Genomic DNA, 12,953 nt, shown 5'->3' on the forward strand with positions numbered 1-12,953 from the left:
CAACAACGTAAAATATCCTATTGGTCATATTTTCATTTAAAGTTCAGAAATCTATCCATGTTCACATGCTACATGTTTTCTGGGAGTAAAAAATAAGGTACCAACAAAATAAATTTTGCCTCACTGCTAAATTTCTCAGTATATTAAGGAGAAATAAATAACCTTAAAATATTCCTAAATTTTAGAGCCCAAAACGTATTAATCTAATAGAGAGCTCATAAGCTTCTCTTGGGGAAAAGAATGCCTCATTCACCATTATTACTGACTTGCTTAATGCTTCAAATATAATAGAAACTGAAGAAATTAACACAGAGAAATTCTGTACTGACAGCTTGAATTTTTAGAACTTGGAATTACCCTAAGGCTTTACATAAATATTTAAGAAGAGATCAAGTAAAAACCACAACAAGAAGTTCAGTGAAAAAGGTATGTTCACTCTAGTTGAAACACGTAACCAAAGAAGAAAAAAAAAAAAAAAAAAAAGAAAGAAAGAAAGAAAGAAAGAAAAGAAAAAAAGCAGCAAAAAGAATGCTAGGTATTAATATGTGCCACTTGCACTGACAGTATGGAATTTTCTATCTCTGGAAAGAGGTTTAACAAAAAATTCCCAAAACTTAATAGTGGCATAGTATGTCTTCTAGGTAGGTATTATAATTTCTTGCTAATTCTTTAAAGTCCTACCTAACTCTGATATATATTGTACTACATTGTTATTTTTTTGCCAATTGCTTTTTCAATAGCCTTCAAAATTATTTACCAAGTAAGATACTTTCACCACATTTAAAATGTAATCTCACCCTGTACAGCAGTATCTAAATAATTTCTCTACAAATACTGACCATTTAATAAATGCTAAATGCAGTGATTACTATGAAGTAGACATTATAGCTCATTTATTTCTCTCAGATGATATGCTAGTTCTCCTACTTATTATCTTTGAAAAGATAAATTTACAGTATTTCTTAACGGTAACCAATCAAAATGATACGCACAACATTCTACATGAACTATTCAGTATATCTTTACAAGTTGAATTAAAATAGTAATCTAAAAATAATCAGTTATCTTCTGGGCTTTGCAAAAGGATAATCTTTTTTTTTTTTTTTTTTTTTTTTTGGTCTTTTTCCTTTTTATAGGTACCAGGGATTGAACTCACGACTGCCTGCTTCCAAGGCAGGCACTTATGCGGCTGAGCTAAACCTCCAGCCCCTAGCAAAAGGATAATCTTTTAAAAGAGTAATTTTCTTAGTGCAAGTTTACAAGTTCAATCCCCAGGGGGAAAAAAAAAATAATAATTTTCTTCCAAAAGCTCAATGTTTCTTTTCAAACGGTGACCAACTTGTAGATGTCAGGTCTCAGCAGTTTGGAAGCCTTTCCTGGAACACCTTCTCCCTTCCACTCTCACACTGTCAATCAGTAACAGCAGCGCCCCCCCCTCCAGGTTTAGGCCTTCTTGAGTCTCACTGGGAACACCCCCTTCCTTCCATGTGGGGCTACAGTCTTCATACACAAAAACCAAACGTTTTCAACTCTCTCTTCAAAAGAGGGCAGGGAAAGAATTCCAAGGCATACTATTAAAACATTCATAAGGATTTTTATAATCTGAAGGTGACAATGAATTAAAGGAAAAGCATAAATAATCCTAACAGATGTCAAAAGGATGTTTATGAAATTCAAAATCAATTTTGAACAATGAAATTCAGTAGAAGAGAAATACAGAAAGAACATCATTGACATGGTAAGTTCTATAAAAAACTAACAGTCACTATAATACTTAATGCTGTAATGGTGGCAGGATTCTTCCCACAGAAGGAATGAGTCAAATATGTTCACTAGTACCTGGTTATTTAACAATGTTTAGAAAGTGCTAAACAGCATAACAAGAAATAACAGAGTAAGCATTAGGTTATTGGTATTTGCTAATGATACATTCAAACTTCAAATGACCTACATAGAATCTCAAGAAATCAAATACAAATCTCCTCAAACTAATACAGGGAATAAATACTTTATAAAACAATTTTAAAAGCACTATTGACAATAGCAGTAACAATAATAACCAACAAGGGATTTTTTTAAAAACAACAAAAATCTATCAAATTATTAGTGACTATAGAACAGGATCTAAGTAAACACAAAGTATTATTCCTGGAATGGGTATATTTCACTGTAAATAAACAAACTCTCCCTAACTTGATCTATAACTTTAGAGAAATCTAACCCAAATTCTCAGAAAAGATGTAGCATTGGGGAGGAGAAAAGAGGAAAGGAAATGTGGTAAAGAAACTCTGCAGCTCATATGGAAGAACAAAATGTGAGGTGAATCTGGGGAGCATGCTCACCCTAACAAATTATTTCCCATTCTCCCCATCTCTTGCTTCACTCTCAGCCAACTTACTCACACTTGCTATCTTGTAGATATAAGTCATTAAACCAGAACTGATTCTGCCAAATCTATATACTCATCTAATATATTTTAAGAATATCCAATCCATTCTAAGAAGCTGTGAGACCTGGCTTTACGAGTTCCGTCAGCTCTGCTATTCAATTATCCCTTGTACAGCCAACCTCTTACTTAAGAAGATCCCTGCCACCCTCTTATAAACGCTTTACCAGAACAACTCTCATAATCTCACACTCCCTTCCTGGCCACCTTTAAGTCTTCCCAAAGCCATTTTTTTTTGTCATCTATTATCTCTACTGCCTCAAATTCCAGTTTATCCCAACTGGCTTTGCCCACAATCTAGCAAAATAGCTCACACTAAACCACCTTTGCGTTCCTAACTCCTGTTCCTACTTTAAAGTCTTTGACATACTTGACCTCTCAACACCTGCTCAACAATACTAACCATTTCCTTCCGTTCTGAAACTGTTAGTTTTACTTCTCAGACCCACCCTCCCCGCACTCTTCTCACTGCTCACAAACGCAGCAGGCTCATTTTCGGCTCCTCAGCATTGGCTGCTATGGTTTCTCAAGGATAGGTCTCGGGCACTCTTTTTTTTCCTTTCCCCTTTGACACACTCCATCTGAGCAACGTGGGCCCTGTCTGTGCAGTGCCAATAACCACTAACATGCAGATGATCCACAGTTTTTCTCTAGCCCAAACTTATCCTCTCAGTCTATGTACCCAATTGCCTATTCCGGATGTTTCAAAGGCAGTTCAAACTCAAAAACTTTGAAACTGGACTCGCCATTTCCTCCATTCAGCTCTCTTCAATGCTCCTTCCTCCAAAGCAAAACAGAATAAAATACACAGAACTCAGTGTTTCCTCTCAGTGGAATATCACTCATCCAGCTGCCCAACCCAGAAGTCACGGAGTCATCCATGTCACCTCCCCCTTCACATGTCCCCCCCATTTCCAACCATCACCTAATCCTGCAGATACTCCTACTTAACATCACCTCAATGCCACCACTCTAGGCTGAGACACCAATTCACTCACTGATACTTCTGTACAGCTGGCTCCCAGGAGGCCACGACTGCATGACTCTGCCTCCATGCAAACTACTTCCTACTCTAAGGAGGGCTTTTACCTAAACAGAAACAGAAGGCCTTGTAAACCTTCTCCATTAGAAAGAAGACACTTTATGTTAATAGTACCCACTAGTACACACGAGTTAGCCTTACCTTACCTCTCCAGGCCCACTTTACCTACTGTTCTTTCTCTTTCTCCTTTTCTCCCCCTTCTCCCCGTCTCTTCTCCTTTTAAGACAGAGTCTCACTATGTGGTCCAGCCTGGCCTTGAACTCACTTTGTAGCTCAGGCTGTCCTCAAACTCTCAGCGATCTACCCACCTCAGCCTCCCAAGCACTGAGATTCCAGGCACACACTACCACACTCGGCTCTTTCATACTTTCTGTGTTCCAGTTGTAATGGCTCTTTCAACTTCTTGAAGATAACCAGACTAGTTCCCACTGCTTGGCTACTGTTCAGGCTGTTTCTTCTATGCTGTTTAGCTAACCAAGTCCTACCTTTCTCTCCACTGCTGGTCCAGTCAGTACTTCCACATGGATGCCTTTCCTTACGTCTCTCTTTAATATAGACTCTTTAAAATACACTCTAGAATCAGTGTGTGATGGCACATGTCTGTGATCCCAGCACTTGGGAAACTGAGTTGGGAGGACTGCCATGAGTTCAAGGTCAGGCTGGGCTACAAGTGAATTCAAGGCTAGGTTGAACTTTATATAATGAGACCCTGTCTCAAAAAAGACAAGTGAGGGGAAAAAAATACCACTCTAGAGTCATGATGCACTCTGTATAGTGCTTCGTAAGTTGTATGTAACTACTAAGTGCCTAGATCACAGGCCTCATGAGAACAAGGACTTGTCTCCCTATGCTACATCCAAGTTTATAGAGTATAGTACATGGCACATAGTAAACCATTCAATAAAGAATAGATCTGAGTTAATATTACCAGACTATAACTATTTGAAAACTACAACTTAAAAAAAATTGGCTTGGAAAGAATTCAGGAACATATCCAAGATATATAAAAATTAAATAGAGAATAATGGTAGCTTCAGAATCAGTATTTATTTAAGTTAATTAAATAATTAAATAATAAATTAATAAAAATTAATTTTTAATGTCATACAACCTATAAATCCAAGAAGAAATATTTAAAGGTAAAACATGAACTCTTGAAAGTCTGTAAGTCTAGCTGGGGAAAGGCAGAAAGACTACATGAGATGGGGAGAAAGGGAAAGATCACAAAGGGAAAAACTGGTTAAGATCTGGGTCTGTGATAATTTAATCTTTTACATATTAAGTAATCATACGAATAAAAACAAGTCTAACAAAGTAGAAACAAATATTTGCAACATGTATTAAGAGATTAACTCTTCCCTCCACCTTCTTTTTTCTGCCTTCTTTTTTTTTTGGTGGGGGAGGGACAAGGTCCTGCCATGCTACCCAGATGACCTCATCCTTCCAAGTGGCTGAGATTGCAGGTGTATGCTACTACACTGTTAAGGTTTGTGTCTAGGTGCTCCCCCAATATCTCATGGGGTCATAGGGCTTTTCTCAGAATTAGTTAAATCGGGGCTGGGGATTTAGCTCAGTGGCATAAGCACCTGCCTTGCAAGCAGGAGGTTGTGAGTTTGATCCTTGGTACCAATAAAAATGAAAAGGACAAAAAAAAAAAATAGAACTAGTTAAATCTAGACTTCTCTGTAGTGCATGCACTGGGATTAAAGATGGTTAACTACTAGATCAGTCCACTGGACTGATACTGCCCTAATTTGCTAGACTGGATATAATGTAAGGGACAGAAAGAGGCTTGTCTATGCAGGGGGGCGGGAGGGTGGTGCAAGCCTGTAATCCTAGCACTTGAGAGGCTGAGGCAGTTTTATTGTGAGTTTGAGGTCAGCCAGGGCTATATAAAGTGAGTTCAAGTCTAGCCTGAACTACACAGGAGGACCACAGTAAGACACAGTAAATAAAAAACAAAAAAGAAAGATGCTTATCTCTCTTCCTAGTTGTTTTTGCTGTCTTCTGCCACTATGAACTGTTTCACTTTTGGTATGCCCTTCTGCCAAGCCTCTCTGCCTTGGACCTAGCCAATTATGGACTGAAACCTCTACAAACTGAGTTAAATAAACCTTTCCTCCTTTAACTTTGAGTGTCAGAATTTTGTCTCAGCAATAAGAAAAAAGTAACTGAGACATATATCCAACAGGTTAATTCTTAATGCGTACATGAAGAACTCACAGGAAGAAAAACAGCAGCAAAGAAAGATGGACACAATTTTAAAATGCAGATAGTACAGGTATAAAATATGTTTGGTCTCAATAACAATGAAAGGATTATTTATTGGAGTGATACCACTGTTTACCTAGTAAAATTGCTAAAAACTTTTTGAAAGAGAACAGTGTTGATAGGCATGCAAATAAACACTGGAAGAGAATAAATTTTCACCTCTTTTGAGAAAGCAATCTGTCAAATATATACAATATTTCTTAAAACTCTGCATGCTTTTTACTCAGCAATTCTACTTTGGAGAATTTCTAGTAAGGGTATTACTGTGTATGTATGCAAAGCTATAGCTACTAGAGTGGTCTTCAAAATGTTCTTTGCAGTTGCAATGAATAAATCAATCAGCAGATCAAATAAGTGCTCAGCAATAGCTAAGTAATGGCATATTCATATTGGAATATGATGTCGCTATATAAAATAATGCAGAACTGGTGATAACATAGACATTTATGATAAACTGCTGAGTTAAAGGATCACGTTATAAAACACTGGGTACCACATGACCCCATTTTTTAAATGGGAACATATTGAAAATTCACTACAAGATAAAAATCCCTTTGTAACTTATTTTACAGTATCATTTACATATATACTCAAGGTAGCCATGGTGATCAACCCTCCTTTACAATACAAAAATCTGGTAGAAACAGAAATGTACTCACTCTTCCAATTTCCGCAGTCCAAGAAACAACAATGGTATTTGGTACAGTTGTAGACAATCGGACAAGTGAAGTGATATTAATTGGTCTGCTGGGTCGCTTTGGTTCCACACCATTTTTAGTAGGTGGAAGGTAGCCCTAAAAAGAAATAATATCATTCAACTTCAATTTCAATCACTTTGATTTCCATTTTTTAAAAAATTCCTACCATTTACAAAGTAGAAAATATGAATGTTTTCATTCAAAGCACAGCGAATACTTCTAAGTTTCCTGTGTTATTATTTCTCTAAACAACCTTATAATTTCATTATAAAAAGCCTAAAGAAAATATCAATAATAGAAATTCAAAATTTCTCAATTAAACAAATGAGATGAGTATATAAGGAATATTTTCAAGGTGACAAAGACAGTTTCCTCTTAGTTCAAATCTACATGCTACTACAATCTTAAAGTGTCACATGCACACAGCTGAGATTTCACTGAAACTTTTTCACCATAAAATCCTGCACGGCATCAAATCTACCACAACCAACTCAAAATCCTAACTAATATCACAGCTGCTAACTGTACTCAATTGATGCCAATGCTACAGCCAGACATGAATGCATATCAAAAGAAAACTGTTTTCTTAATGAAAAACTTAAGATTAACAACAGCTGCAATGACTTGTTAGACAGTTATGTTGGTAACATACTTAAAAACCAGCTTTTAGGACTTACTGGAAGGCTGCAAGGTTTTGTATTCACTTTCACGCAAAGATTGGGTGGGAAGTGATCTTCTTGTGGACAACTGGTTTCAGATAAACAAAACCTAACAGATAAAGGTCAAGTTTAATTTCCTTTATTAAAGAATAATTTCATTAAAACTTCATTAATATTTTTGTCAATAGTTTACTAAAAGATGATCAACTTTAAAACAAACCCAAAAGGGAAAAATTACTAAAAAAAAAAAAAAAAAAAAAAGACATTTTCTATAATGATTAAGCATGCGCAAACAGGTTTAAAATACAGAAGTAGGTCCTTGAGCAACACAGATCTGAAGTGCACACAGGTCTATATATACTGATACATTTTCTTTCTCTCACTGGAGATCTGTAAGAATTTGCAGACAAACCAATTAGACAGGTGAGGCCCAAAGTGCCTTAAAAGAACAGATTCTTAATGCATAAAATATACGTAGGAAGTAGTCTATTTTATCACTGACCATCATGTAATACACACAAATTATGGAAAGTAAAAATTTATCAAAACTTATGCACACACATGTTGTACATGGCATCATATTCAGCCCACAGAATGTAAACAAACACAAGTGGTAATCACATAAAACTAACTGTTGTACAGTAACAATTTTGTAGCCACTTCCTCTTGCCATTTCATGGAGCTACAAGTTCCTGTTTAAAATGCACTGTGAGCGAGGCATGGCACACAGGCTTACAATCCCAGCTCCTCAGGAAGCTGAGTGAGGGGGATTCTAAATTCAAAGTCGGATTGGGCAATTTATCAGGAGACAGTCTCAAAATGAAAACTAAAAAGGGCTGAGGATATTACTCAGCATAAAGGTCCTAGGTTTACTCCCCAATATTATAAGCAAAAACCAAAGGGGGGAAAAAAAAGATAATGCCACTTGTAAGTACATACAAAATGTAAAACAAATGGTTGAAAAAAGTTCAAAAGATCATGTAATGTTTGATTGAGTATAGTGACATATTTTGGTCCTATAATTAATTCACTCAATCATTATCACAAAGTGCCCTTCATAGAGGATGGTGAACTGTACCATCTATACAAAGCTTTCCAAAACCAAGACTTACATTACCACTGGTCCCCTGGGGAAGGTATCATATAGCTAGTAAGTGTATTTATACTCTTCTTAGAATCTTCAACTCAGCCTCTCCTTTCTTTTCTCATTGCTTTTACCTCATTATTTTTAAGCCTAAATCAGAGGTGTTCATACTGTTCTATGAAGAATGAGGCTGGTACTTTCTTTTGTAATCTAATACTGTATTTATAATTTGTACATACAACTGAGTAGACCTGACTCTGAAGACTAATTTGACTTCTCCACACTACAGGAAAAATATCTTACTCAGGAAAACAATTGTCTTTTTATTTCCGCTTCTACTGTCTAATCCAACAAAAACAATGTAGAATACTTAAGTTTGTACATAGACAGTCATGCAATAATTGGAGCAGAATAAAATCAGTTTATATAGAAAAGACAGAGATATATTAACATAAAGACAGTAGATATCCAAAGAAATGAAGTGTAGCTATGAACCTATGTTGAAAATTTTTCTCTTTACCACTGAAAACATTCAAAAGATGGTCTTATACAGATTGAAAATTAGATGAGTCTAATGGGTTGCAATTTAAAACAAAGGATAAGCCACTCTCTTGCACAGCAGCCCACCCTCATACTATATATGTGTACTTCTTTTTTTTTTTTTTTTTTAATTTTTTTTTTTTTTGTCTTTTTCGTTTTTTTTTATCGGTACCAGGGATCGAACTCACGACTGCCTGCTTGCAAGGCAGGCACTTATGCCGCTGAGCTAAATCCCCAGCCCGTATGTGTACTTCTTTCCCACTTCTACTTTGCCAAAACTAGTTCTGTACAGTGTACTTCTTAAAAAATAAAATAAAATAAAAAACTTTGCTAGTGTGAATGAAAAAGGGGAAGGGAGGGGAAGAGAAGGGAGGGGAAAGGAAAGAGGGAAGGAAGGAAAAACCACTAGGCTATTTGGTGTTTATTAGTCCCTACGATGCTGCAGACTTTAGTACCAGTTCTTCATCTATGGCAGTTTGCCTTGTATATGTGTAAGGCTCCTCCTCACACAAAAGTTGCTCTAAGAGCTGACTACTATAATAAAAAAGTAGGTAAATATGTAACACATGACTTGTCATAAACTGGATAAAAATTATAATATCCCATAACAGGACAATGTTTTCCTTTTCCAATGATCTAAACCCAATACTTAAAATACATTTACTGAAAATTGGGCAGATTTTAAGTTAATCTTTATAGGGAATTATTTTTTAAACTTTGGCTAGATAACATAATCAACATCATACCTTAACTGGACCTGCACTGTGAAGTCACATTTGGTCCCAGAAATATCCCTAAAACAAACAGAATAAGAAATACAATTATTTTTAAAATATGCACATGAAAGCTGATTCAAAGATACTGATAATCTAGAAAAGTTTTTTTTTTTAATTATCAGAGATGTAATGGTTCTTAAAGAACATACAGCTGTGCCTTGGTTCACAAACTTAATTCTTTTCACAACTCTGATTGTAAACCAAACTGGACAAGACTCATATCAAATTTCCCCATGAAGTAACACTGAATCCAAGCCCTGGCTTTGATTTGGTTCTCAGCCAATTTGCTATGTGACTAGAATGGTGGAAAGAATTAAATTTGTGAACCAAAGCACCACTGTACTACAATAGCATTTTGTGACCCAGGCTGGCTTTGAATTTATGGGGATCCTTCTGCCTCAACCTCCCTCCCAAGTGCTGGGATTACACGTGTGTGTCACCATGTCTGGCAATACTTCAGTACTAGTATTTGTAGGACACTAATATGAACCCACCCAAAATGTTTTTGTTTTTTTTTTTTTTTACATCACTCATAACGGCACAGACTCACAAGCCAGGCTACAGTTACACTTGAGACAACTTACATGGAGCTACTGATCTGCTGCACTTGTTGCGGCGTCAAGGCAAACGCAAAACAGGTTTCTCGAAACCGCTGACTGTTGTCTGATGCTAAAGAAGATAAGAATTATTCTTTCAATTGCCTCTAAATTCATCAATACAGAAGACAATAGCAAAATAAAGAGATCTACAATTAACTAGGACATACGCTAGGTAACAAAGCAATTAAAGTGCTGAAAAGTAAGAATAGGTTAGTTGTAATATACAAACAGGGATGTACAAAAATGGCTAATTGCAGAACTAATACAATTACAATTCTAATTCAGAAGACACACAAGCAAAGAAAGACTAATAAAAATTAATCCTATGAATGTTTGCAACCAAAAGCACATCTGTATAAAAATATACAATTTTACTTAACACAGAATTGGAGCATAATATAGACCATTTAAGATACATGCTTTCTGAGCGAGGTAACCTGACAAAGGTGAGATGGTATCTGCTTTTTAAAACAAGTGAGTTCATTCATCTCCTGCCTAAATATACCACACAAGTTTTTGTGACCTGACTTGATACCTAGGAATTATTACCAAGGAAATCCTGGCCTGAGGACCAGTCAGGACATATGTTACAAACACACTGCAGGGTGACGCTTCTAGTCCTGTGAATCATAGTGAGAGGCATGCGTCAACAGAGCAATGGCCAATCCCTAAGGACCAGAATGGGGGTGGGGGCGCCTCGCACACAGACGACACACATATTTCCCAGTAATGTTAATGGCTCCTTTGCTTTTTAGGGACTATTTCTCTTTCTCCATAAAAACTTTCATAGATCAGTAGGTTTAGCCTAATTGAAAACTTTGATTCTACTCTAGAAAAGTGCTAAAGAGTAATTTCCCAAAGTATAAAAATTCATATTACCCTCAAGGCAAAACTTCAGATTTGTTGGAGAACCTAAGACTACATTAAGTTTGGACACATGGAAATTTCAAAAAGAAGATTATAGCTAAAATAATGAGGCTGTTTCTTACATTGCACATAGAAATCAGGATTATTACTTTAATAATAACCTCTATTTACATATCCTTTTATATAGAGACTGTAATGTTTGTGGGTTTGCTATCACTTTTTAAATTTTTTTATTTTAAAGAGATTAAGACAAGAGAACATAACAAAGCAGATCAGATCAGAACAATGCAAGTAACACAGCATTTTACCACAAGACAACCCATAATTAACAGTAACTACCAGTGTCTCTTTCTTTGAAATAGTTGAGCATAACAAAACAGTATAAAACCATTCAAGAGAATGAAAGTATTATAGGGCTTTCAGAACTAAATAGCAAAGAACGAACAATGGCTACTATATTATCTCATTGCTGTCATATCATGTGATTTCAGGGTTTGTTGCTGCTACAAAAAAATGCCAGTGGACACTTAGTAGTTTGGGCTACAGACAGTCTACCTCAAAGTCTGCTCAGGGACTGGGGTGGAGTTCAGTGGTAGTGGTAGTGCAGCATTCTTGAGGCCTTAGGTTTGATCCCTCGTATCACAAAAGCAAGTAAATTCTTCTTGAAGACAAATGAAGCTAAAATACTCAGAACAATCATAGAATCTTAACACTGAAATGAGTCTTAAAAACCACTCAAAACAATAAACCTAATAGGTCTCATTAGCACAGGAGGGCATGCAGATCTCAAAACAATAAACATACAATAATGCTAGTGGTGTATGTCCAGTAAGTATACAAGAGACAATTCATAAAAAAGCATTTACCTAACTATAAAACAATAAAATTAGGCTTTTGCATAAAATCTAATTTTAGGATATTTTATGTATAATCTTTTATCTTTTTAAATTTCTACTTGCTGTACTTTATAAGGTACATGATAGTTGTACAAAAGTAATTTCTCTTAACCTCAATTTCATCATCTGAAAGGGGGGCTGAATCCTTTATATGGCATATGCTCAAGTATTTTGCTGAGAGGTGGATGATGAGATATGCAGATCACTGATTTAGTTAGGACCTTGGAGCCCAGCTTTCCTTCAACCTTTCCATCTGTTCACTTCAAACTCTATTCTGTTCACTTTAAACCCTATAAGTGATGGAGGAGGAGCTGCCACTACTTTGTCATACAGAAGACGATCAGTGATGAACAATTCAACTGTAAGGAGGCTTACAGCCCAACTGAGAATCGCAAAACTCAGACACCACGCAGACTTGGTTTCCAAACTGGTCTGCTACCTATTCGCGATGTGACCTTAGGTACTTACCACTTTAAAGTCAATTTTCTCTGACATTTATACATAATCCACACAAACACACAGACACACAACCCTTGAGGTTATTTAAAAGAATAAAAGCAAACTAGCATAATTAAAACCACCACAAATTCCTTTTTCTGTTCCCTTTCTTACTTAAGCCCTTAAACTGAATCAGTTTCTACCCATTGGTGCCATTCAGCAGAGTCCAGTGACAGGCATTCTTCAAGTATCTGGAGACAGCATTTCACACGCCTCTCCCTTTCCATCAACTCTCTTCCCACTCTATTTCAGGTTGAAATCTCCAGCCTGGTCTCCTCTAGATTCCTCCAGATTATCACTTACTTACTAAGGCAATAGCAAAAATTATATATACTTTGTCACAGATTAAATTATTCGTTCAAACTACATGCATGTAGCTTGCACTGCCTGTTTGCACTGCCCCACTCACAAAGAGTATGCCTCCGGTGCAAATGACACTATCCTTCTACTCAATGAAATATGACAGAAGCCCAGTGCTTCTAGAAGAATTTTAAGAACCATTTTGTGGCTTTGCCATCTCTCTCTCTCCTTTCATCTCAAAGCAAAGAGAATATAGAAGCACAGCCACTTGCAGCTT

The 12,953-nt window shown here is 36.3% G+C and overlaps 1 protein-coding gene across 4 annotated transcripts in view; it reads right to left on the reverse strand.

Moving 5' to 3' along the window:
- The window catches only part of Pias1 (protein inhibitor of activated STAT 1), a 142,441-nt gene that overhangs the window by 36,000 nt on the left and 93,488 nt on the right, over window positions 1-12,953 (reverse strand). For all 4 annotated transcript variants that reach the window (XM_063256876.1, XM_063256877.1, XM_003480032.5 and 1 more), the window contains 4 exons: window positions 10,101-10,185; window positions 9,487-9,534; window positions 7,135-7,225; window positions 6,419-6,553 (listed from right to left, as the gene is read on the reverse strand). In XM_063256876.1, coding sequence (XP_063112946.1) covers window positions 6,419-6,553; window positions 7,135-7,225; window positions 9,487-9,534; window positions 10,101-10,185 — 359 coding nt within the window. The remainder of the gene's footprint in view (window positions 1-6,418; window positions 6,554-7,134; window positions 7,226-9,486; window positions 9,535-10,100; window positions 10,186-12,953) is intronic.

The sequence above is a fragment of the Cavia porcellus genome, unplaced genomic scaffold, assembly GCF_034190915.1.
Source record: "Cavia porcellus strain 051 isolate PalLab524CR breed Dunkin Hartley unplaced genomic scaffold, mCavPor4.1 scaffold_10, whole genome shotgun sequence".
In the NCBI taxonomy this organism is placed as follows: domain Eukaryota; kingdom Metazoa; phylum Chordata; class Mammalia; order Rodentia; family Caviidae; genus Cavia; species Cavia porcellus.